Source organism: Dermacentor variabilis, chromosome 11, assembly GCF_050947875.1.
Source record: "Dermacentor variabilis isolate Ectoservices chromosome 11, ASM5094787v1, whole genome shotgun sequence".
Classification (NCBI taxonomy): Eukaryota; Metazoa; Arthropoda; class Arachnida; order Ixodida; family Ixodidae; genus Dermacentor; species Dermacentor variabilis.
In genome coordinates, this window is record NC_134578.1 from 24,642,755 (window position 1) to 24,669,207 (window position 26,453).

At 48.4% G+C, this 26,453-nt stretch overlaps 1 protein-coding gene across 4 annotated transcripts in view; it reads right to left on the bottom strand.

The window, feature by feature from the left end:
• Window positions 1-26,453, bottom strand: part of LOC142563939 (uncharacterized) — a 112,725-nt gene that overhangs the window by 23,371 nt on the left and 62,901 nt on the right. Inside the window, exon 1 of one of the 4 annotated variants that reach the window (XM_075674679.1) lies at window positions 14,610-14,987. The exons of the other annotated variants lie outside the window; for them this stretch is intronic. Within the exon in view, the coding sequence (XP_075530794.1) occupies window positions 14,610-14,744 (135 nt within the window). The 5' untranslated portion in view covers window positions 14,745-14,987. Of the gene's footprint in view, window positions 1-14,609; window positions 14,988-26,453 lie in introns of those variants that run through there. 4 annotated transcript variants of the gene reach the window in all.

Below are 26,453 nucleotides of genomic sequence, written 5' to 3' on the forward strand. Positions count from 1 at the left end.
AAAACAGAAGACGTCTCAGCAAAGAAGCAGTACGCATTTAAAACAGCATGCAGACGGGATGCCGCGCAGAGTAATAAATCCACGTACTAGCAAAAACTTGCATTTGTTACAAATGTGGTGGCTCAGTGCCACTCCTGTTTCTGGACCCCAGCCCGACCGGCTCAGCCCTCAGAGCCAATCCTTTTCGCAAGGTTACGGATCCGTTTTGCCGACTTCCCTTACCTACATTGGGCTATCGACTAGAGGCTGTTCACCTTGGAGACCTGCTGCGGATGTGGGTCCGTTCCGGCACGAAAATCACACTCCCTCACTCGGATTTTCAAGGGCCGACAGGAGTGCACCGGACAGAGCAAGAGCCGCACTGCTCTAGGGAGCCACCGTCCCTATCTCGGGGTGAATCCATTCCAGGGACTCGATCTCCATACAGAGAAGAGAAAACTCTTCCCGGGACTCCCATCGGCGTCTCCGAGATGGTTTGTGTTGCCGCACTGGGTCCCGAAGGACCGATCTCAGTAGGCGGGTTCGGTACTGTTAACCCGATTCCCTTTTGGTTGCAGCGATTTCTTAAGAAATTTCGCTCCGGCGATAGTTAGATATCACTGACTCGCTTTACTTTGTTTAAAGTAAAATGGAACATAAAACTTTCGTGATATTTTTTCCAATAACACTTAAGCACGTAGGGTACTATGAGTTTTTCTGTTTGTCACAGTGGCGGCTATTTTACATTTGCCTTTGCGAATGAGCTATAGAGAAAAAAAATGTGAGGCCACCATTGCGTTAGATCTGCGTGTTTTTGTCTTCGCATGCAATATCCTTTCACAGCATCAATGTTTGGCCCCATGTTCATTTAGTCTTTGCAAACGCGGAAGCATGCAGTGAACGTGCGGGAGACAAAAACGATAATTATTGATATTCAATTTTAATTTCTGTTCGATTCCTCTATGGTGCCTCACTGACGTACTGTCGGAGGCACAGAAAAATAAACTCAGAAATTATGCTGCTAGAAAGGGTCATTGCCCCCGAACGTATCATTCGTTTTCAGCTATACATTGATATGTACACCGCAGAGAAGAGCGAAAACGTAAATGATCCAGGTGCGAAATGGGGCCGCCCTAAATCTGCCAAATGTTTCGGTGGTGTACAGCCGAGCATACACCACAGACCATATGCACAAAACGTAAAGCGCAATATATAAAGGATCACTGCAAGAAATAGTTCTGTACAAACATACACATGTGTTTTGCGGGTGCAACCTACAAGAACATTCAAAAACATTGCTGTCCCTCCCGTAATCGAGAGTGCATGTAAGCAAGAAACGGCAACCCGCAAAGCGTATAGGTTGGAGAATATATTAGCCCCAATCTTAAATGAATGTAGCGCATGTTCGCAACGCCCCACCCCACCACCCACACGGTGTACTGGTCCATATGGACGCTGCCCAGCTAGAAGAAAATCGGCTGAACGCCGCATGACACGCAGCGAAAGCCGCCATGAGGACCAAGCGCATTGCCCATCTGGACGGAGATTCAATTGAATTCTAAGGTTTTATGTGTCAAAACCACGATTTCAATATGAGACACGCCGTAGTGGCGGACTCCGGATTAATTTTGACCAACAGCGCATCTTTCACGTGCTCCTAATGCACGGAACACCAGCGGTTTTCCATTTCGACTCCATTTAAATGTGGTCACTGTGGCCGGGATTCGATCCGGCGACCTCGTGCTTAGTAGCGAAGCACCACAACCGCTAAGCCACCGCGGCGGGTAGAAGCGCCGGCACCACACAGCGTGGCGCCATCTCTGGAGGTGACGCAAAACCTGCGCCGCGGAACTGACGGACCGCTGGCGTTCACCACTCAGTACCAAACGATGACAAGGAAGCGTATAGTGACATGTACCTGCCTTTTGAACGCCGCTATTGGAAATTAGAAATAAAACTTCAGCGTACTAGAAGTTACAACTTGAGCGATATTGTGAACAAATATTAGGAAGAACTTAGAGGCAATAATTTAGTATCTTATTCGGGCAGTAACTAGCGTATGTAATGTGGTCCTGTATAAAGGGTTAGGGGCCAAAGACCGCGTATTCCTAACGTTTCGAATAATTGCCCGGATGATCCCGTTTGAGTGCCTGGATAACTTATGTTGCTTTGGGGACAACGTCGCTTGAAGGTCGTCGACGACGGGAGCTGACAGCATCTCATGCTTAAAAATTTGCACTGTCTATTATCCTTAAGACAGCTGAAGGCGAAAGACCAAGTGACGATCCATTAAACGCGGACACATGACATACACATGCCCCTTAATTCGCTTGCTCATCCTCTTAATTCGATTAGTCTAGGTTGCTTAGTCATCCCCTTAAAACGCCTGCTCATCAATGTTAATTTTGCTGCCTTTAACTCGCCTGAGTCATTAACTTAATTTGCTTAGTCATCCATCTTAATTCGCTTAGTCATCCATCTTTCTTGCTTACTGGGATATGAGTCGTTGATGATGATAACTTTTTTACCTTTAATGTCGTCGGCGTGTTTTCCCTCAAGGACTGTGAAAGTCGACTGACCGATGAGGTATATAAGGTTCGTGCATTCACTCTGCGCGCTGCGTACATTTCTGCACGTTCGCATGAGTTCAGCGCCACCTGGACTATCTCGCGTTCTGCCCTAGTTTTGAAATGGAGCCGTGTATATATAAAGGTACCCATTTTTATGCGACTCCCTCTCTCAAATTAGTGATCATAAATCGCTCCTTCGATGTCTGGTTCCCCAATGCCCTTATCTCTCTAGGCTCACGGGTTATACAACATAAACAAGATTTACCATAATCATCGAATAAGTCTTCCCAAGTCCCGCACTTACTTGCAGGTGGCTTCAAACGTGTTGGGACCGTTCGCGATAGTCTTGTGGTGCGCTTTCGTAAACGCTGAGGCCGCAATGTAAATATGAATAATTTTAACTGAAGCACCTAATTAGTATCCCTCTCTTGTCCGCTGCCCAGTCTTGGCATGAAGAAATATTTGTGATTTATAAGCATTATATCAAGCATTTCTTTTCATTTAATGCAGAAGAAATATTGAAGGTATGGTGGCTCGGATAATAATTAACTGTTGCCTTCAAACGATGGCAATGTTTTGCCCATATGAAAAGATACACCAGATTTGCGCTTAAAGCCGCTAATTTTGTTTGTGTGTGGTTTGTGATAGAAAAAAAGATATGTAAGAGAGATTCTTTATGGCGAGTATTAGAGTAAACAGCTGTGAGTGTGGTTCACACTGACGCCTTTAGTAGAATCATTACTCAAACCAAAATTAAGTATTTTATTTCATTATGGTAAACTTTCGGTATATCCTTTCCACGAAGATAGTGGACGCAGCAATATTGAAAAGATGTTGAAAAGATATTGAAAATAGGATTTTAAAGTGAGGAAGTACTGCATCACGTGGCTCACGCCGTCCTGTTGCCTTGCTAACGCACCGTATATTATATGAAGTCATGGCCATTAGATCGAGCCGTAATGGCAGCACATCGTGTGCCTTTCCACGTATTAACTATAAAGAGACTAAACATCGGGTTAATAACATTGCAGTCCTTCATAAGTGCACTTAAATCGACACGTAGTTTGTCGCATAGGAGATCTCTAGTTTGGCCAGTTCGAACAGCCCGCTAAATTTAGCGGACAAAGTGGCGATTTAATGGCACCCCCGATCGTCGGACGAGAAAAGCTAAGAGACGTCGTGCTTGTTCAGTGCTCGGGAAGATAACGACCTAGAGGTAGGTAGAGACAGAAGCAATGGCAAATACATCGAAGTTGACCAGAAGGAAAAATCTCGGTTTGTTACCCTACGGTGGGAAGAGAGGGGGAGGTATAGGGATGGCGTAGACCAGAGAGAAAGAAAGAGAACACAGACGCGCACATTCACAACCGGTCACTATCACCGCATACAATCAGGGCACAGTAGCACTTGTAGCACTACGGGCATCAGTTGAGGACTACAGTCGCTTGTGCAATGACGACCTAAAATCTCCCACCCAACCGTCTGCCCTGCAATATTTACGCTCTACATATCTTCCAAAATATGATCAACAGGTCTACTCGAATATTTCGACGTTTTGCCTCCCTTCTAGACTCGTACAGGACAAGTTAGTGACAAAGTGACATGTACAGAGTGAGAGCTGATAAGCTGCTGATTTTTCACTAGAGCATCTCGTATGCATGCGAACGTTCGGGTGCAGATAAAAGGGTAAAGAAAAGTGGCAACGAAATGACAATGGATGAAAATAGTGAAAGCTTATGTTGACGAAGAAGCGGGTTCTGGCTTAACAAACGTAAAAAAAGGAACCAAAGAAAAGGAAATGCGACCACCTCGGAGGCGCATGCAAGCAAGGAAACAAACTGCGTGTTCGTGCATCGTCCTGCCTCTGTCGCCGTGTCGCAAACTTGTCGTCCGCTACGCGGCGAAGCAACGCGTCTAGCTGCACCGTTTCACCAACCAGCACCGGTCACAGCACTTTCCGCTAGAGAATAACTCCGTGGGTTCCTTCGCTCCCACTGTGTAGACAGCTGGAATGCGACCGCATTCGTAGGTGCACACATGCACGTGGAGGATCCGGGCCAAAGTGGGCGTAACCCGACGGGACAGGTTTTCGCTAAGGTTGCTCTTATCAGGTGACGCCGTAAAACTGCACTCTGGTTTTAGGCGTGATAGTGCACACACGGCTTGACGATGTCGCCCTCACGGTTGTACTTGCACGTTAAATGTCCTTGCTCGCGCTTCACTTCTGTAGTGTTTCTATTTCGAATTTCATTTACTAGTTAAAGACGTGTCATCTGTGTTTCTCCGGCTTCGTCCGAAAAAACATAAGTTCTGTCGTTTTACGCACCGGAACCACACTCTTACACTAAAAACAGTTGCACACTGTGGGGTGTCTATTTGCCACACAACGATAATCGTCATCTGTCTTGCGCGCGCTTCCTTTCTTTAACGCTGCGAGCCCGGTACTTCCAAGTCGCCAACGGCATGCGCGTTATCAGCGTGACAGAGCATTCTCGACAGGAAAGTAGCGAACGCAGCGTTTTCAAGAAAGGAGGCGCAAGCAAGACAGAGGACGATTATCGTTGTGTGGCAATTATACACCACAAAGGGTGTACATTTGTTTATGCAATCTTAAAACGGTTGCACTTTTTGGGGCGTATATTTGTCCAACAAAAATCATCTGCCATGCCTGCGTTTCCTTTCTTGAAAACTCGGCGCTCGCTACTTTCCTGTCGAGAATGCTGCGTCACACTGATAACGAGCATGCCGTTCGTGACTGGGAAGTACCGGGCTCGCAGCGTTAAAGAAAGGAAGCGCGGGCAAGACAGATGACGATTATCGTTGTGGCAAAAGATAAGCCCCAAGGGGTGTAAATTTGTTTAAGAGGGCATGGTATAATTATGAGGCACGCTGTAGTGGGAGAACTCTGCGTTGATTTCGATCACCCGGTGTTCTTCACCGTGCACCCAATGCACGGTGCATGAGCGTGTTTGCATTTTACACAAACACGTGACCTCGTGCCCTGCAGCGCAAAGCCAGGGCCAAAGCCACCACGGCGTATGGCTCCGTCTTGTTGTCTTGTGCATGTTTCTGTTCATGCGATGAAGTTCACCCGACTCGCATAAGGTCAGGGTGTTACTATAGTTATGGGCGTTCCTCTGCCCAAATACGTTTCAAGCCCATTGCTTCGTGGATGGCCCATTGAGGATGCCAGCCTTAGTATCACCCGCTTGCCGCAGTAAAGTGACATCGTCACCAAACGCGAAGTGGCGAAGCTCGATTAAACCTCTCCTTCGCCCGCAAGCGAGCTCTATCGGACGTGCCACTCATCCCTCCGTCTGGGAGTTGCAAAATGGTATCGCTTGTCACGAAGATTATAAGCCGTCTCGCTGGCTCACTTGGCAGCCCCTTCGTCATATACACGCTCGATTACGTTTACGCTAAGCGGTGTTTCATACGCATGTATCTGGAAGCATCGGGCGAAAAAGAAAATTACAAATGGCGATGGCGTCGCCGTCGGGATCGTATTTCTACAGATAACGATCGACAGATTGGCTCACGTCCGGAGCGTCGCCTGAACTATAGTACAGCACGCAATTGTGCGTGTCGCATTTACAGTTTCTATTGCATTATGCTTGTGCAATAGCAAAGCCGCCGCTCTTGCGCTACCTTCGTTTCGATTAGCTCGACGCGAGCGGATTGAGTTGGGAGTCGTGCGGATTCAGCTCGACCCAACCGCGTTTACAAGCATCTCGCCAAAGCGGGTTGACCGAGTCGACAGCGAAATCCCCTCGACGCGTTGGATTCACCGCGGTGGCTGCTCTTAGTTGTGCGGTGTAATTTGTTGGAGCATCCCGCGACATTTCACGGACAAGGAATTCTCGGCTACTTGCAGCTTGTGCGAGTTTTGTGAGCCTACAAAACCGGCGTGGCCCCATCGCGATAACAGAACTACTAAAACGCGAAAGTGCGAGCGCCACAGAGTCGATCGAAAACGAAACCTTTCGACCTCCTCGCGTCGCTGTCAAGGGTAAATTGCTTAATTTTATTTTTCTAAAATTTGTATAGAACTATAAAAGTAGCATTTTCTTCAGTGCCATAATGCAACACAATGATTTTTTTCATTACGAGTAGTTGAGCACTAGTTACCGAATTATAAGGAGTGCCGACGTCATCGGACTAGTGCCTCAATGTCCCAGGGGTGTCTCAAATTGTTCCCCACATTTACCTCAATTTCTCGTTTACTGGAGCACTGTTCCCGATAACACTGACGCCTTAGACGTTCTCGAGAATCATTACCTCACTTTAGCTTGACCTGATATCTGCCTTTAGCGTCCCTTTAAGGCGCGTTGGGTGTCAACCCTTAACATATCACACTGATCTTGATGTACGCCTGCTAAGAGTTTGCACGTATCTCCTGAAAACGACCTCGCTTCTTTCGAAACGTTGGCATCAATAACAGTGGGTCACCTGGCTTATCCGTAACGCTGGTCAATTGTCGGATTTGGCTTCCCAGAAGGGCATAGGGGAATGCTGTGGATTATATGGTTTCGACGACATATGGTTATTTAACGTGAGCCGAAATCTAAGTGCAAAAACGGTTCGTTTTTATTGCTTTTATGACTTTCTTTCATTTCATTTCACCCTCACCGAAGTGGGGCCGTCGCGTCCGGTAATCAAACCCTCGACCTCCTGCTCGGCAGCACAAACGCCATTGCCACCGCCCCGGATTTCTCCGCAACGTTAGGTCGTTAAATGAATACGTTGATAGCTGGAGTTAAACCTTTCAGCTAAAATTGCCAGTTCGTACCCAAAGACGGGTCGTGTCACTTGCAACTAAACCAAAAAAAAGCACGAAAATTACCTCACGCTTAAAAGATAACGCTTAAAAGATGTCCGTCTTAATGTGCAACACGAAGGCTCAGGTTCATTCCAGTAAACACGCGGGTTGCGCCCCCTACCAAGAGAGCGTGACAAATGCTCGCGCTATTTGGTGGTGCCGCTCGGCCCGTGTGGTGTTCCGTGACGGGAATGCGTACGACCGAGCGGTTATCAACCAGCCGCCTTAAGAAGAGAAAAGCCAGATAGCGTGGCTCACACGCACGTAGATCAAATCAAATGATGCGAGGCTCTCTCTTTTCATGCGTAAACAAGACGACGGAACAACAGCGTCCTCAATGAGATACGTGGAAGCGAGTGCCAGAAGTTTCTTTTTTTTTTCTCTTCTTCTGAAAATATTTTCACGTTATTTCTTGGTCTGTTTTCGGGTACTACCGCCAAGCCTCAGTAGCGCGAGTCGGCCTCGTCAAGCCTTCTCGTTGGCTTTTTGTCGGCGCATCCAACATTCGTATGATGTTAAATAAACATATGGTATTGTATTGTATTGTATTGTATTGTACTGTATTGTATTGCATTGTATCTCTCAGGGCGTCAGCACTGTGTGGACCGATGCCACGACCGAGTGGTTATAGGAGAGATGAGTGCAAAGGTGCTGCCTACCAAAAGGCAACAGTGTGGCTGTGTAAGGCCTCGTTATGGCGTTGCTTCTGATTAAATTGCACCACTTAGCGCTCTGCGCAGCGAAAAGGTTTAATACAACTATCTATACCACGTCAATAGCTATGTGCAGGTTGCCGGCTCGGTTGTCTGCGCAATTAGGCAATGAAACAACAGACGGTACCTATATATCCCCACAGCAGCAAACATGCCTTCAGGTGCATCATTCCTCCCGCAATTCGCGGTCACGTGGGTCACGTGGGTGGAGGCGCTCCGCGTCTTGCCATCTGTCTGAGCAAGCGCGTGATTGCTATGCTGCTAAACGCGATGAAGGAGGGCAAGGTTCGTGCGGCATTTAATTGAAGAGGTTAGGGGATGCAAGCGGCTTGCCTACGCAAGAAATAAGGGCCACGGTACTGCACATGCGCAGACCCAGACGTAAGGGCCCTTATTTCTTGCGTACGGAAGCCGCTTGCATCCCCTAACCTAAAACTTTCGACTAACTGCTTTGGGTATAGACTCCACCATGGGCGTTGGAGCTCTGTAATATTCTATTCTTTATAGCATACCTACCAACCTGTAAACCTTAAGATTCGTAAAAAGCCCGCGGACATGACAGAAGGAGGTGGAGGGGGTGGGGGGTGGTGGGGGAGGAGTGTATAGAACTCATTTTTCTAAATAACTGACATGAGCAAAAACAGTTTCTGTGCATACATCTGCTCTTTGCTTACCTACTTTACCTTCACACGCAGCACACCAGCGGCAGCAAATTTGAAACAGTAGGAACTTGGAAGAAATACGGAGTGTCACGATGTCTGTTTCAGTGACTTCGCTCTGCCCGATGTGGCCTACTTAGCCAACGTGTCTTTATGAACTTCTATGCAAGCACCCCTCTGGCACAAGGCTTCTTTCGCTATCCGGCGCAAGAGGACGGAGCTTGTACCATCACAAATTAGTTTATGAACGCATTTTATTCTCAATGTCACCAGGCCTCATCGTTTGATTTCCCCCAAACTTTTCCAAAAACAAAATTCTTTTTTTTTATACTTGACACAACATTCGTAGAATCGTAGAACAAGCCCGAGTTCGTAAACATTACTGAAATTTTTCGTAAGAGTTGGCAAGTATGTGATTATGCAGGTTATTCGAGACTCAAAAAGCAGGAAACGTAAACGCCCCGCTGCCCACAGCGTAACACATCACTAAACTCAGAGCGAGCACCTGAACGTCGGTCGGTGCAAGGAACGGCGCCGAGTGCTTGCAGAAGTTAAACGAGCATCGGCAGGACGTGGTACTCGCTCGCTTTTTCTCACTCTATAATCACAGTGCGCCCATCGCAGACGGCAGTTGAACGCGCAATCTCGTGCTTGAGCAAAACTTTATAGTCACTGCGCCAGCGTGATGGGTCCCGCCGTTGAAGGGCAGCCAGTAACGAACAAAGAAACAAAAGAACTGTCATAAAGACGGGTTCACTTGTGGCCAATTATACCTAGGTGGTCAACGTATGGAGGCCGCAGTACGGGATTTTTGAGGTAACTTGACACCAGGTACCACGTATCGCGTGGGCTAGACATAAGTGAAGTAACGGGACCGTTGACTCTTCGAATGATCGGCAAGCACGGTAAACCCTATACCTCGCTGGCAGGTATCGCTTTACACATTGCGGCAGGCTCCTAGCGTTGTGCAATCTATCACGTGCTGCCTGTCACTCAAGCGGAATTATCGAGACATTCTATCGTAGCTCGCACCGACTGCTCAGCGTTCCATTCCAAGCATAGTTTCGCCTCCGTATACCTGATGCCGAGGTACGACGGCACAACCGCGCGTTTGTAATAATGGTGGTGATCACGTCCTAAATGACACAGGCGCATTTTGAGACTAGTAATTGGAGCGTAATGGCCGAAGCAAGTATAAGCGAAAATTGCAGCGTGCGGGCATGACCATAGAAAGCGCTCCAGGCTTGTTGAATACTTCTTGTTCCTCAAAAAGTCGCAGTGCAAAATGAGAAGCAACTCAACACGTCCACCAGTGCGGTAGAAGCAGTGAATTTCAGCGGGTAAACTTGAACTACATAGTTTGGCAACGTTCCTCTTTTAGACATACACAGCTAATGCAAATACCGTGAGGCAGTAGTTATAGCATAATGTTCCATCATATTGTGTTCCAAAGGAAGGACCGCTGACTTTTGTTGGGAGGCCCACGCTAACAGCCCTGCACTTAGAACTTTCACTAAAGCTTTAAGAAATGTTCAAAAAAACAGAGCCACGCGGTCAACGCCTTTGAACAGCGCGGGGCATTCAGGTGGCGCTACGCAGCTTAGCCCCCTAACGGTGACCTGCCGAACTAAGTCTCCTGATTCTTGATCTTCAGGGTAACGACAAGTTGAAATTTAACCAGTGCTCCCCGCAGTGCTAACTAACTTTTGTTTAGACCTCATGGGATTCAAACCTCGTGCACGCTTCCATTATTTCTCGGGGAACGATATCCAGGCTATCGAGTGCCACATGTTAAAATTTGAATCTAAATTTTACGTGCCGAAACTACGATTTAGTTATGAGGCACACCGTAGTGGGGGGACTCCGGATTAATCTTGACCACCGGGGTTTCGTTAAGGTGCCCCCGATGCACGGTGCACCGCGTGCGTTGTTGCATTTCACCCCCCATCGAAATGCGGCCTCTGCAACCGGGATTCGATCCCGCTACCTCGGGCTAAGCAGAGCCGACGCCGCAGCCACTATTCCCCCACCGCGGGTACGTCACGTGTACCTCCGCGATGCCCCGAAACAGCACCGCTACGGACAAGTGGTTGCGCGCCATCAGTTCTTTCTTCAATAAGGGACTCGGGTTACGGCGAAGGGTGCCCCGCATGCAACACGGCGCCAAAGAATGTAGAGGAACACCCCGTGTGCTCGTCCGGTGGAGACTACGGGATGACCGTTACTGCACCTCAAACAACACCGGTGCGCGCGCCATTTCTCCGGCCTTCGCACCTCCGAGGAAAAAAAAAAGAAACGGTCGCGGCGCAATCTCCTCGTCGCGCAATGAGCAACTCTGACTCGAGAGTGCTTGCTTTCAGCGCCCTGCGGGAGTGCTATAGAGCATGCATATGACAGAGACGCGACATGTGTAGGCTGTTCCGCCTCATCTAGTAGAGTTTTATCTTTCCTAAAACGTTTCGCCAGCCTTTCTTTTTTTTTCTTTTTATCGCGCTTTCGGGCGCTGCGAAAGACCACCGTTGCTCGCCTGCCAGCATATCTGGCCGAGATATCCCAATCGTAGGCAGACTCGCTACCCTCAGACATATTCACCGTCCGGCAACATCCGAGCATGCTTGAAGTGACAGGGAACGTTTCAAAGCAAAGATGGGAGATTTTCACACAAGAGGGGGTCTTTCTCTATCTCTGTCTTTCTTTTTTCTTTCACTGAGGCTCCACACCAGTTTCTTGGCAGAGGAGGTGGTGGAATTACCTTCATCACTGGCGCGATGGTAAATTGCCTCAGGAAGCTTTTGAAAAGATCGAAGAAAATCTAATGTTTAGCTTCTTAGGTGTGTGAAATTTGCTCAACACGTTCTCTATCGCTGTAACAGCAGCAGCCAGAAAACACGGTGGGAGACATTACCCTCCTCAACCCTCTTGTATTCTCAATCCTCGACTTTCTTAATCGCCCCGTTGAAGCCGTCGCTTAGATTGCTGGCATCTCAAAGCTGCATGTCTGGACCCGCGTCCACGACTAGCCAGGTGACAGGCGAATTCATTTGCTCAAGCTGCTCCGAGTGTGTATGTGAAAATCTGAGCGACCCCAGGAACCCCACCGTCCTTCTCCATCCAGCACAGAGGGAGCGAGAGGGAGACAATAGCTTCTTCGAGGGTATAGAGCTGGACCAGTAACAACAGGGACAGAGGGAATTACCGTCTTTATTCAGCACCTAATACCATGACCTGCGGTTCCAGGACGTCCCTGGTACGGAATACCGAGGTTTGCTGTGAAAATTTCAGTGAGGGCAGGATGTGGAGAGAAAGAGAAAGAGAGAGAGAGTGAAATAAAAGAGAGGAAAGGTGCTACTCTGCACTGGGGGAAGGGATACATGGATGAAAAGAGAGAGAGGAGATAGAACACAGTTGCGCGCCTTTCAGGATATGGGGAGGGGATATCCAGCTTTGTAGGGATGTGGGCCGAAAGCGAAGGGGAAGTACTTGGGAGCTATGCAAGTATCATCCTCAAGTGGCTTCGCACACCCAAAAACCCAATCTTATTTGTACGCCTTTCACTCTTTTTTGGAATTGAGGGGAGGGGTGTCTCTGTTTGATTTATTTTTCGTACTCCTGCTCGATAGCGTCCCCTAACATTGAGACCCCTATATCTAATAAGCTCCCTATTATGGGCAAGGAGATTTTGGAGGATGTTTACAAGTGGGGGCCGATCCGTGACGCTTGGTTCTCTTGACGCAACGAGCACGCAGGCAGAACCGCTCGTGTGAGTCTCTTCAACTGTTACTGTCTCCTAGTTTGTGCACGAAACCCACCATCAAAGCATAGGTACCGACTGGCCCAAGCCTGTAACTCTGTGCAGGTCCGTAAGTCATGGGCGTTATCGGGCCAGCCACCACAATGTCGCATTTAGCTAGCCCAGCGGTAGCCTGCATACGATGAACAAAGCGTCGAGAAAGAATTAACTCTCTGGGGCCTACCAAAGCGCGCTACCTATTAGACGAAGTTATGGATGCGGCGAAGATTGCAGACAGAGCAGGGGTTCGAACGAAGACCGCGAATGTCTGCCTTTCTACGACGCCGTCACAAGCGCGAGTGGCACGCAAGTATACCACAGCAAGACCAAGACCGAGACATGGAGGAGCACGTGCTAAGCCATTTCCGAGAATCTGGTCAGTACCGAACAGTTCCCCTTTACTCTGTCGGTTTTGGCAGAGCACCCCCGACTGCTCCGCGGAGGGATCTCAAGACTCGCGACGAGCTTGACATCGATGCGCCAGGCCAATGCTACTCATATGCTGTGGGAGCAGTCTCCGGGACTGGAATGTGCTGCCAAGGAAGTTCTTAGAATCTTCTGTGAAAAAATCCACCACTCTGGCCACTCAGCGCCAGGTCGAGGGTATACGATTCCCGTCCAACAGCGGCAGCGGCGGCCGATGAGACAGACTACAAGCTTTTTTGCAAGATCGAAGCAAACCATCCGGTCAGAAGGTTATCCATAGCCCTTCACTGTTGCAGATCTTCCCAGTCTCTCGTAGCCGAAATGTTTCTTTCGAACAATACAATCAAGATCATTCAAAATCGGCCGTAAGAGTAATCATCGAGAGTTATATAATTCGCAAACCATACGGATCACCAGTTTAATGTCAGTGAACCATAATGAGCAAGATGACCTCCGAAAGAGGTCTGCTTCCATCACATCTTTGCGAAGAAGTTCCACGTGGCACTGTTTCTCATTGTGGCATTGAGGGCGCTGCCTACAATGTGCGCGGCTATTTTTATGCCTTAAGGAGCTCCGTCGTGTCCTTCACTCCTCAAGAGCGACAAAGCCGTATAATTTCTGCCCAGTGAAAGCGTCACCCTCTCAGTAAATAAACCAGGCTGTCTTTTGTGTTCTTTTCCTTCGTTATCAGCGATGTGGTCAGCATCTATTTACACCTACGCTCGCCGGTTTTGGCCTGTCAGCTCCTTCAGATGGGGAGGCTATCATCCGGCAATACCCCAGTGCATAACTGCATCCACGTGCAAGAAGAAAGATAAAGATGCGAAAAGCCGACACAAGCACAGCGCACTGCTACCGATAAGAAAAATAAAAAGCAAGGAGTGTAGGAGAGAAGGGAGGGGGGGTCGCAGGACGCGACGATAAAGAAGCCACGTTTACATGTTCGGTGAACGCGTGCCCTGTCATCACGACGCGTTGTAGGTAGTCAGCCAAAAAGCTGGAAAGGAGCGCAGTTTTCGCTTCCGTCTCTTTCGCAAGCCATTAAGGGCTTGACCTTCCAGTTAGGATTCCGATAAGGAAACTAGGAATTTTAGAAGAGAGCTTCTTTCGAGGACTGTAACCCATGCTCTCTGAATGAACTATTACCCTTCTCTGTGCAAGACTGCACGGAAAAGTGGCGGCTCGGATGTTTGCTTACAATTTCTTTCCTGCATGGGAAATTGTGCTCTTTTCTTTATCCTTTTTGAGCATCGGTCGCGCTAATCGTTCAACGGCTAATTTCTTATACTGTGTCGTCGTTTGTTGTTAGCCTCTCTGGCACATGGAGATTTTCTGACATAGTACCTTTTTTTCCAGCCGAAACGCGCATTCAGCGCAATTCAAAACTCCGCATTGGGGAGATCCAGATTTATACTAACAATTCTAATTCGAGATCGGCATGCTAGCTTTTCTCACTATCTTCTTTCCTCGCTGTTAAACTTGCTGCTCTCCGCTGTTAAAGTTGAGTGAACAAGAAGTGAACCTGAGACCTCGCGCTCTGAAACAGAGAGCCAAAGCCTTCAAATCACCACGATCCACAAAGTCGGCACCCCCCCCCGCCCCCACCTTCGGAGAATGTTCCGAGACGGGTGACCAGTCAAAACGAAAGCACACCTGTGGTTTCCGACCGTTAGTCGCATCGGTCGAGTCTCCCCACGGAGGTTGCTCGAGCTGGAACGAGACCGGGGCCGTCAGGTCCTCGCCGCCGTTCTCTCCGATGCCTCTCGTGCGCGATGATGTCGGCGGCATGGTCGCTGTTGCGAAAGCCCGGGGCTCGCTATAAATCGGTCCCTAAAAGCCTGGCCTACTGGCTAGCTGGCTGGCGGCTGGGCTGGTGGCTGGCTGGGGCTGGTGGCGCGCGAGAAGCAGGACCGTCTCTCGGGGCGTCTCACGAGGCACTGACGACCCCGGAGTGAAGTAAGAAGCTTCTTCCACCAAGTCGGCACAAAACCCGAGCGCGTGCCGCCAAACGAGAGTTAGACGCAATCTGAGATCCCGTGACTCCGGCGTCGTCCCAGACGCTCCTCCCGCGCTTCTCAGTGGTGCGATGCTCGCGGCATGCTTCAAGACGCCCGCGCGCGGTCCTTTCTTAACTTTTCTTTTTGTTCTTCCTCTTTTCCTTCTTCTTCTTCTTCTCCTGCGTTTCGTTTAACAGACACGGACGACCGTAAGGCAAGAAGCCGCCGGCCCGCCTAGACTTGCCTCTCCTCTCGCGGTAGACGAGGTCGGGAGAACGGTATACGGTTGCGCGCGAGGGACCCGAGATAAAAAACAGAGCGTCCGGGAGATAATTTTTTTCTTTCGGGCTATCATATGGCGCCTGTGGTGGCAGTGGTGTAGTGGCCCGGAGAGTCGGCAAGGGAGGGGGGGGGGGGGGGGGTGCGGCATCGTAGCCGCGAGATTCTGCAGGGGGCGGGGAATTCTCAAAGTGACACCGCGAGCCTCCAGCCAGCCAGCCTGGGGTGCGTGGGCGCTGGCCGCGTTGCGCAATGTGTTTTACACACACACGCACACATACACATGCACACACACACACACACACACGCGCGCGCGCGCTAGCTCACTTTGCACACACATGCTTACACACACGCACACACAAACATACACACGAACATACGCACGAGCATACACGAACACATGCGCGTTCCTGAGGAGGGGAGTGTCCCCAAATGTGTGGGCTCGGCCCGGCAGCGTCCACTTCGTGGAATCGAACAAGGCAGTGTACGAAGCGAGGGACTCGGGTTCGGGTGATATAAGACAGCGCGCGCGCCCTGTTATCGGCGATGTCGTGGAATGGGCGCCTTCGCGTTGTGTTTCTTTGTGTCTTTTTTTTTGTACCAGACCCCCAGCGAGTGTCCCGTGACTTGGAATATACACGCCGTGACCGTGCGCGCGTGTGTGTGTGCGTTCACTTGATCCCCATCCGTTTAAGTGCGATGTCCATTCTCAGTACACTTCCATTCATAGAGTGCGTTGCTCGTACAACGCTAAAAACAACAAAAAAATGGAAGGAAAAGAACGAATAGAGTGATGTACAGAGAAGTACTTCTTACTCCTTCTCGCCTCAAATTGAACTTCTCGTTTTCAGTCATTTTAGTTTGGCCTGCGCCAAAGCGCTCCTATTCCAAAGCCCTGGAAAGGGTCGCATTTGCAGCTTGGCCCGAGATTATTTGTCCATTGAGGCGTGAAGTAATTTTCGTTTGAGGATTTTTCCATTAATGCTTTTTCTACCTCTGCCCTTAGGGTCTTCGCAGTACATGTAACGTTTGACTTGACTGTGATTAAAATGGGGGAAAAAACCGGCAACTTCGTGCGAATGGCGAACCGCTGGCAGTGATAGCAAGCTTTAACTTTCCACTTGAACTCATCGGCCGATGTTCTATAACTATACCCAGGTGCGACTGTAGACGGATGTGACATAAGCTGAAGCGCCAAATTTCTGACACCCTTGAAAGCTTGAACGCGGCATGTACAGCGTGCATTTGCATCGCGCAGGTACCACTGCGCTGCCCGTAAAGCATGGCGTCAGTTAAGTTACGCAATTTTCAGACTGTGAGCATTATTATTGGTTTGCATTTTTTTAAGGAGTCACAATATTTCAGATAAAAATCATACTCCGTAAATGAAATATCACGTCACTTTCGTTTGCGTAGTTCAATTGAAAAAAAATTCCAATGTATTAATTACTAAAAATGACGCTACCATCTCTGAGCAATTTCGCGGCAGAACGCTACAGCATAGACTTTGCACATACGGGACACATAAATCTGCGGCATTCATATACATTAACATATACGGAACATCACGGCGACGGCGACGGCTAAAATTCGCCCGGAGTGTGTCTGTCATGGCTATCGCAGTAAAATGTCGGAAACGGATATGTGGTTGTGGCCACTCCGTTACGGTAAATCGTTCGAACGCGCGAAAAGTGTCTTATCCACAGCAACGTCACAACACGTTTACTGTTTTGCGGAGTTTGCTTAGCCGCTAGGCGCACTGATGTTCGTTTTCCTTTCCCCCTCACCCGGTAAGGGTAGCCAACCAGAGATAGTCACTGGTTAACCTCCCTGTCTTTCCTTTGGCTTTCTAGCTCTCTCGCTCTCTCTCTCTCTGTCTGTCTGTCTGGCAAACCCCTACCATTCAAGCACGAGGATCGCCTGAAACAACAGTCAACGCAAAGCCAGTAGCCATTTCTGTGAGGGGCGTTTTGGTCGAGTGGGAGAAGTTTGCGCGCATCTTAGCACATTTCTTTTTACGTTGGATCCATGGACAATTTTCGTTGCTATTGAAATGTCTGTGTTCCAACGTGAACAGGCAGCACCCACAAACGAAGTGGTGAGCAGATGTCCGCTTCTGTTTCCCTCTGAGTCGAACATGCGCGCACGTCGCATTCGCTCCATTGTTTTACTCACTTCTAACGCTATGGAATATGGATTTTCCAGAAAAACGTTACGCCTAGCCGGGAACGATTTGTTTTGAATGAAACAAGTACTACGAAGGTGTAGCAACGCTTCTTTTGCTGTGTTCGTCTACCATGAAGTCGTAACAACGCCTCGTTTGCCAAAGATACATATCATGTAACGTTATTAAGTCATATTCCGCCATAAAAATATTTCATGCGGGCGTGATCACTCGTCCTTCAAGACATCTTCAACATTTACCAACTCGGCCCATGGACGTATGCCATATGCATGCGACTCCGCAATAACCGCGGTTATCTGCCACGAAATTTTGACAGTTCCTCTTCAGCGATGGATACCTGCCATGCATATGTAAATATTCGTCTGCCACGGACATCTCCCATGAACATATAACTGATCTTCCTCCAGTTAACATCCTACCATTGACACGTAACTTCTCCATCACCCTGTACATCTACCACGGACCGCGACCTTGGACATGCAACAACTCCTCAGTAATCATGGTTATCTAGAATTAACGCTCAACAGCTACTCCTAAGTGATGGACATCTATCATGAACATGGAGCTACTCCTTCGTGATCGTGCATATCTACCAGTAATAATTAAAGATTCCTGTTCGCCATGAACATCTGTCATGAGCAAGTAATAGTTCGTCTCCCGTCAACATGTACCATTAACATTTCTCAGCTGTTCCGCTCTTGTTGACAAGTGCCACGAACAGGTTACAAATTGCCCAAAACCCCTTCATCACTTTCTTGCTGCTGGTCGACACGCTCCAAATAACGTGACTCTGCAGTTCAGGCTACAGCTGATGTCAGGCCATTAAGCAAACGATAACCCAAATGCAAGTGTCCATACGCCACGTGGCCAACTTCCTCACGGCACCACGTGCTCAGGTTCGAACATTGTCCTCAGCGCCGGGACTTGCCTCGCCGCTTTCAGTACAGTGCCGTAGCAATGTCGCAACTGCCTATATTCTTGGGTACAAGAGCTGATACTCGAAAGATAAAGGCTTTTAAGTAGATACGGAAGAGCGAGGAAAGGGGCTGCTTTGTTTCGGTGTCAATGTTTGGACAAGAGGGCTTCTCTCCATAAAAAGCCTTTACGAAGGCCTTGCCGAAACACCTCGCCAAAATTCTGCATGGCCCGTTTCTGAGCCATACATTTCGTTCGTTCTTCCATATTTCCTATATAAACTATTCATTGACGCCAGCATTGCATATCCATATACATTCTCGGTTATATATATATATATATTTTTTTTTCGGGGAAGTAATACATTCGCTTGCTCATTTGCCCTGTGTCTTTTGTGTAGGCTTAGTACTTTTGTTATGTACATTTGATAATGTCAATGTCCATTTTCGTAATACTATATCGTAGTTAGTTAGTCTTACTCGTGCATACCGTCATTTTATTTCATCGGAAAATACAGAGCGCGTCGCACTTAGATTAATAACAAAATGCCTTTTGAAATATATATTTGATGGATTCTGCGCTTATTATTGCGTTTGCTGTTGTTTTTTCTAAAGCACAACGCCTCGTGAGATGGTGGTTACTAGCCTGGCTTTTCCCCTTCCTACGCTCTCTGTCTATTTCCATGAACGCTTTCAAACGCAATTTTCTGCGCAGCCCAAATTACTCCGTGCCCCCACGTGGTATGCCCTGACAGGTCTTCTTTAATAATATTTATCATAGCGGGACGCCCGTGTACGCCTGTGCATGCCGCCACGGGGTACAGTGGAAAGGGTAAGTAGGCGACGCTCACCCGCGAAGTCGTCGCTTTAGAAGAACGCTGGGTTACTCCGAGCCAAGATTTCTGTTTTCTTCTCTCGCTGTCTGTCGCTCTCTGCCTCTCTCTCCGCCACCTCCTTTCCCCGGAAACGCGCCTTGCATCTGCCCGAAACTGGGACACAAAACTCGGAGCAGGGCCAATGACCCCGTATCTCGGCGCACGCACCCCGATGCCGGAGCAGTCATATCCACACTCTATCCGACATCGCATTTATGCTCATCTTTATTTTATTTTTTTCTAAGGCCATGTTATTCGCCGACAACGCTCCTCGCTCAGTGAAGCTGTTCGTAGAGTTACGTCTAAACCTGCAGCAAAGTCACATCCGTGACGTTCCTCAAGTACGCGTTCTGCTTAAACAGCCTCGAAAACCCTGTGGACGTCACACACCGAGCAGTCGCGGCGCCTGCAGCTGAGCGCACCCCTCCCCACTTCCCGACCCCCCCCCCCAAAAAAAAGAAAGAAGCTGCGACCACGCTGCCTTGCCATATCGTATACGTCGAAACTTCATTATTCTCGATTCCCCAGTCTTAAAAACTTCCGCAACAGCAGCGCCACCTGCCCGAAGAAACGGTCCCTGCGGTTCAGTAAGTCGCCTCAGTGATTGCTACAGTGAGATGCTGAAGAAAAGCGACTACCATCCGAAGCTTTCGAATAGACGCTGAAACTGTCTGAAGACGAGAAGGCTTCAGAGTATAGCCGTGGCCTGAGCATGGCTCTGCGGAATGTTACAAGAACTGTTGATTCTATCTTCCATTCGTGGCAGGGCACGTACCGTAGTTCTTATTCATTGGGATCTGCGTTACGGCAGCCGTACCACAAGCGTACTTCCCTTCTTGATTGGTTTTACTTACTTACCCAGACGAGACGGAAAAGAAGGATGTGATTGTCACACGAGTCGCAGTGTTTCTTCAAGTCTCTACTTCCGCGCATCCAAGGCGCATACGCGCTTCTTAGGCAACTCTCCTCTAAGAATGGCGTGCAAGCCTACGTGTACCCCTTTCATTTCGCACGAGCGGTAGCGAACGTAATCTTTGGCAAACATCACTTACAGTTCGTAGACAGACAGAGGGACCGAAAGAACGACGAAGACAAGCTCTGTCTCTCTGTCTATGTGCGCGCGGTAAGTCATCTTTGCGATATTATACCAACTAGCCCGTTCCCAAACCCTGCTTCGGTAATCTTTGGCTCAACCACAGCACGTTGAGCTATGTGCGTCCGAGACTGTTGTTTCACGTGTGATTAACTTGTCTCGCCGCAGACGCTGAACGCTAGTACAGTCTGGACCACGGTGAGAGCACACCAGGGCTACGAGAAGCTGACTACATCTGTGGCTATTGCTGCGTGTGTGATTAAACTGCCTGCCAACGAAGGTGACCGCTGGTCTGAGTCACGGCAAAAAACCATTACGCGTGTGTACGCTACACGTGAGCGTCGCAGATGGCTATAGAGGTGCCTGTCGACGCCTCGAGAGGTTTGTGTATAAGCGAGCCGATACGACGCTTTAGCAGGTCTGCCCTGGGAATGATCACTGAATGCCGATCAAAATCCAGGTCAAATCGCCTGCCAACATCACGTACCGACATTGAACACCACCGGCCGCAGCGTGGAAACCAGCAGCCAACATTGAGGCGCCCATTTCGAGGATCACTTACCCGCCGCAATGGTGTGGATGGACTGTTGACGCTCCCGGTTTGCCGTATGTCGTTTTTGATTCCGTAGAATGTAGACTCGTAAATTATTTTCTTTCCCGCTTGTAATCTACAAATTCAGGTTCTATCGATAATTGTAGTTCGTTGTTTGATACGGCGATTGCATATAGTAAGTCCTCTACTTTGTTACACCAGTTCTGTGTGACTGTCAGTCTCATACTTTTTTTGTCTTACAAATTCACGGCTACCACTTAAGACCTGTTTTCTTTGTTGTTGTAAGGTTCCTTTTATATCACCGCTTTTTGTTTTGATTATTCCTCTTTCTCATTGATAACGGCAACTGGAGAAAGCCGTGCACCAAACTCCACCCCCTTATGCCACCGCTCAGGATAAGCTAACGCTTCGAGCCTAAGTCGGGGCACCAATACACCTCCAATCTCAATATCTGCTCACCGGCATATTTATTTTGCCTGAACAAAAGAAAATCTCACGCGCAGAGACTTCAGCTAAGGACCGGCACTGTGCGAAGTTAGAAGTTCCAATTCTACGCTGGAGATTCGTCCATACCATATGTGCGCCTTTGTGAAACTACCACACTTTCTCCAGCCCGCCGTGGCGGCGAAATGGGACATGCGCTCTACTGTGGCCTCCGAGATTTCTGCGCACACGATTGCGTGTTTTCTCGCACTTTCATGCGATTTCGCTTGATTTGACACGCGACGCACATAAGGGTTGGCACAAGGGGGCACGAATCAGTGCAGACGCCAAGTGAAACTTCCTATCAGAGGAAAGGTCTGGCGCGGTCAAACACCTCGGAGACACATATGACACAAACGAGGCTTCGGACAAGAGGCTGCACGAATCAGTGCGAAGGCAACTTAGTATGGCAAGCAAAAGTTAACTACACATTGAGGCATGACGCTGACAACATCCGTCATGGCGTCCTCCTCACTTCCGAACTTAGAACGGCAGTATCCGATAGCGGAACCTTACCGTAAACACTGACGAACTCGTCAGTTCCGATGCCAGGAAATCCCGGGCGAGGATTGGCGCACTCCCGTCGGGCATGCTCTGCCGCAGTGCTTACAGTATGCTTTCCGCGTGATCCGCTGAACAGCAAAGAAAGACGGTGCCGCTTTACGCGTTTGTCTGACACTAATGCTACTCTAACGATGGGTAACACTCCCGACGGATAGGTATCTTTTCTTTTTCTTTCATGTCTAGAGAGGATGCATTGTACAGGAGCGATATAGCAAGCGAGCACTACTCGAGAGTAATAATGTGCGATAAGCATAGCCGGTAGACAGCGGTGCGGGTTAGAGACAACGGAAGTACTCGATCACTTAGTGGAAAACAAAGATTATGTGGAGCGTGGAGCGAATAACCGCGGTCGTCTGTTCGAATAACAAAATCGCTTCCGAGGGCAGAAAAACGCAGCCGAAGAATTTTATAGGGCTGCAGAGAAGGGACCTTTCCAGAAGGACACGGGTGGCCCCTAACGGCAGACCACTGAGGAACCCGCACGCTGGCTCCGCTGTCGTCTGCTAGCGCCAAGTGTTGAGATGGGCGTTGTGACAGGCGCGAGCAACATCAAACATTTTCTTGCTGCTTTAGGTCAGCAAGTGCAGCGCAAGCTTCCTGCATTTTTCCCCAATGCACAAATATTCGCTCATCGCGATTCAAAACTAAAAAATAAATCAAGTAAGTCAGCACTTTCATGCTTTTGTGTGTGTGTTTGTTCAGCGGGAGCACCGTCAGCAATGGTTTTATAGAGGGACGTGCGTTTTTCCCTTTAGGTTGTAGAAAAAGACATTTTACTCTTACAGCAGCTCCGCTCATGCTAAAATTTTGCAGAAGGATCACATTTCCTTGCTCGGATCGTTCAAAGTAACACTTATTGTTGCTACTTGGCTAGTTTTTATAGAAATTACTTTGAATTTGTGCTCGTCTGCACCTCTCAGACATAGCTCAGAACCAGGATTGGAATTTAATCTTGAAGCATTGCAGACGATGAAAGTGACATTACAGGCATATTCCAGACATTGCCAACTGCAAGGAGCGCAGGCAAAGAAAAAATCACAGACTGTTTTCTTTTTCTTTTAACAAGCCTCACAAGTAATTACACATGGTCTTATATGCTTAAGGAATGTCTAAAACACGCCGGCTTTGTCCCTTCAGTCATCTGCACCAAGGCCGAGCATGGCCTTCGAGATTCACTTCGCAATCATTGCTCGAAAGTGCATCTGAGAGGTGCAGACGAAGACAAATTAGCAGTTTCTTTCTCGACAGACTCGGCAAAGAAACAACGAAAGGTATTTTACTTAACAATACACGCTATAAAATGTGATCTTTCTACAGCACTGCAGCTGGAATGGAGCTGCGATAAACGCAAAATGCCTTTTTTTTTTCAGCGATTGTACGGGTTCAATAATGGTCGATTTAAGGTTCGCCGCATAAGAGATTTGTGTTATTGTGAGATCATTTAGAACGCGAAGATAAAAATAATGCCGGCCTATGAAGTTAGCTCTCGAAGCCTTGAGATTATGGTAAAGCGTGTGGCGTAGGATCTCAGATGCGGTACGTAGATTGGGCTACCAGAGCTTGCCAGGGGCTTTTGCGAGGTCGGCTGTCCGCGATCCACATTTTCCCCCAACAGTACACAGTGTGCACTTCACCACTTTGCGCTGTGGTCCTGCGGCTAAGCTAAATAAATCCCATGTCATGGCGTCCTTCTTTCGTTTTTCTATTTATCTCTCGTTGATATTGCCTATCGAACGTGTCTCGCCGGGTACCCAGCACCGTCGCCTGCCACCTTTTCTCTCTGTCTGCGGCATGATTAAGGCAGTAAAATAATCTTAAAATACTCGGCGAATGTTGCTCAGTAGGCAAACTAGCAGCTCGCAACCGACAACCACGAAATATAAGTCAAAAAAAATTTTTAATATGAAAAACTCGCACGACGCCTACAAAATAACATTCCCGGCAGCTCCCTGGCACACCCTCTCACCAAAAGATGCCACCAGGAGAAAGCGTGGCGCTGCACGCTTCTCAAAGGTCCCTCAGGGGCCGTAATCAAGTTAGGAAATTTGCAAGCATAGGTTAGTATTATTTCACGCAAAACAAATTTAATTGCATGCAGATAACTGGGAGACGGTTTCGTCCTGCCGGAGACATAAACTCAAATGATGATGATGATGATGATGATGATGATGATGATGATGATGATGATGATGATGATGACGACGACGACGACGACGACGACGACGACGACGACGACGATGACGATGACGACGACGACGACGACGACAAGCAGTACGTTAAATGTAAGGAGCTTGAAGCGGGGGTCGGTTTCGTTTCTCCTTTTTTCTTTAATGGGTTCAGGTATATCCTGTACTCAAACTGGCCCTATAGGCGTCTTTATAAACTTCTTTCTGACCATGGTGCTGTTTTCGTCAGGCTTTACGACGGCAGGATTGACCTACGGTGGTCTTTGCAAGTCACTATTCTTGCCCATTTTTTTTTTCAAACTGGAGTAAGCGATTCTCACCAAAGTCCAGATCTCGCATTGTTCGCGGTAAAGAGCAAATAACTGACATCTATTCATGGCACTTCGCATGACTCCCTATACTCAGTGAGTGGGTAATTTCCCAGAATCTTTGCGCGGATACTTCGAGCAAAAATAATGTGCTCGGTCTTGCATAAATAATAGTGGACACGCGCGCATGCCAATTCCACTCAAATTTACACTGAGACAGCGAGTTATAGTGGATTATGGTTTAATACCAAGTTTGCGAGCGTTACTATATCTGTATAGGTACTACCTCACAGTAAAGCTGGAACGTGCGCCGTGTACGGCGAGGCCACTCGAAAAATTTCAATTTCGCTGCAACCGAACGGTGCCGCCATCTGTCAACGCTGATGTTAAACGCACGTTTCAACATAAATCAGGCGCTATCAAACGCGCGACGTGCCTTTAAAATAAATGCGAATGCCCAACTAACCGCACCGGCAACGTCCTGTTTTTCGTACACTTCGATAAACGTCCGTCAATAACGTCACTTTCGCACACCTTGGATAAACAGCAGCGCTGCCTCGCATGCGGTCCGGCACACGATTCCCACAGCGTGCGTCTCAGTGCAGGACGCAGCAATAATCCAGCGCCGCCGTGAACGAAAAAGAACAGGCTTAGGTGAGTCTACCGGCCAAAAATTGAAAAGCAAGGTATACAAAGCTAAGGAAAATGCAAAAGTACTGATTTTCCAAAGCGCATATTCGGGCACCACTGCGAGTATCTTTTCTTTTTTTTTTCTGCTAATTGCGCCATTCGAAAATGGCACGACTCTTTGTGCACTGTCGTTGCTTCGTTTTTAGGCCCTCTGAAAGACGAAGACCTCTTCCGGCCGTCTACATTTGCCTCTCCCTTCCGTCTGGAAGCTAGACGAGTACGACGAGTAGGATCAGAATTTCGAATTATATTTAGAACGCTTTGAGAATTTCGCCACAGCAAACGATATCAAAGCGGAAAAGAAGCTGGCCGTATTCTTGAGCGTGATAGGACCACGAACGTGTGAGGTGCTCAAAAGTTTGGTAGTACCCGCCGTTCCTGGGAACAAATCCTTTGAAGAGGTGGCAGTGCTGTTGAGGAAGCACTATAGCCCAAGCTGTTCGGTCATCGCCGAACGTTGCAAATTTAACAGGCGAGCCCAAGAGGAACATGGAAGCGTCGAGGACTTCATAGTGGCCTTAAAGCATTTAGCAAGGAAGTGCGATTTCGGTCTGTTTTTGCAAGACTTATTTGTTGAAAAAAATTTAACCTGTGATAAGGTGTGCAAGATAGTCTTGGACCGGGAGCAGCTGCGCGACAAACAGCGTTACTGCATGCAGAAGGCAAGGAAGTGGTGCTGCTTGTCATGGCGATAAGAGGACAGAGAACTGAAAAGAAATGGGAGCTTCGGAAGTTCAAGGACGTCAAGCGAAAATGCGAAAGATGTGGCAAGGCGCATGGCGCTATAGTGTTTGCTGGTATAAGAATGTCCAGTGTCACAGCTGTTCCCAAATGGGCAATTTACAGAGGATGTGTCCTAGTAAGCGCTGACAACTAACGACTGCGAACGTGGTGGACTGCTCTGATAGTGACTCTGAATTAGAGGTGTACCATGTTATTAATGCAGTCTATTCTGGATACGAAGTGCAAGTAAACGTAGAAGGGAAAAACATCTGCATGCAGATGGATACGGGAGCTGCTGTAACCCTAATTCCTGAGAGTGTGAGGCCGAACGCATTTCCTCATGTCGAATGCGAGCCATCGTGAGTCACTCTAAGAACATACACTGGGGAAACTGTTCCAGTGAAGAGGCAATGCAACGTTTTCGACTGACCAAAAACCAGTCTTTGCGACTGCCAGCTATCATTGTCGCAGATCACGGCAAACAGCTCCCACTGCTGATGGGGCGGAATTGGCTCGAGAGGCTTGGGCTTGACTGGAAAAGTGTGTTGTCTGTAAATGGAAGCGACGCTAGCAAAGTGGAAGCAGTGAAACAAAAGTTCCCAGGCGTGTTTTCTAGGCAACCCGGAGTAGTAAAGAACTACGAAGCA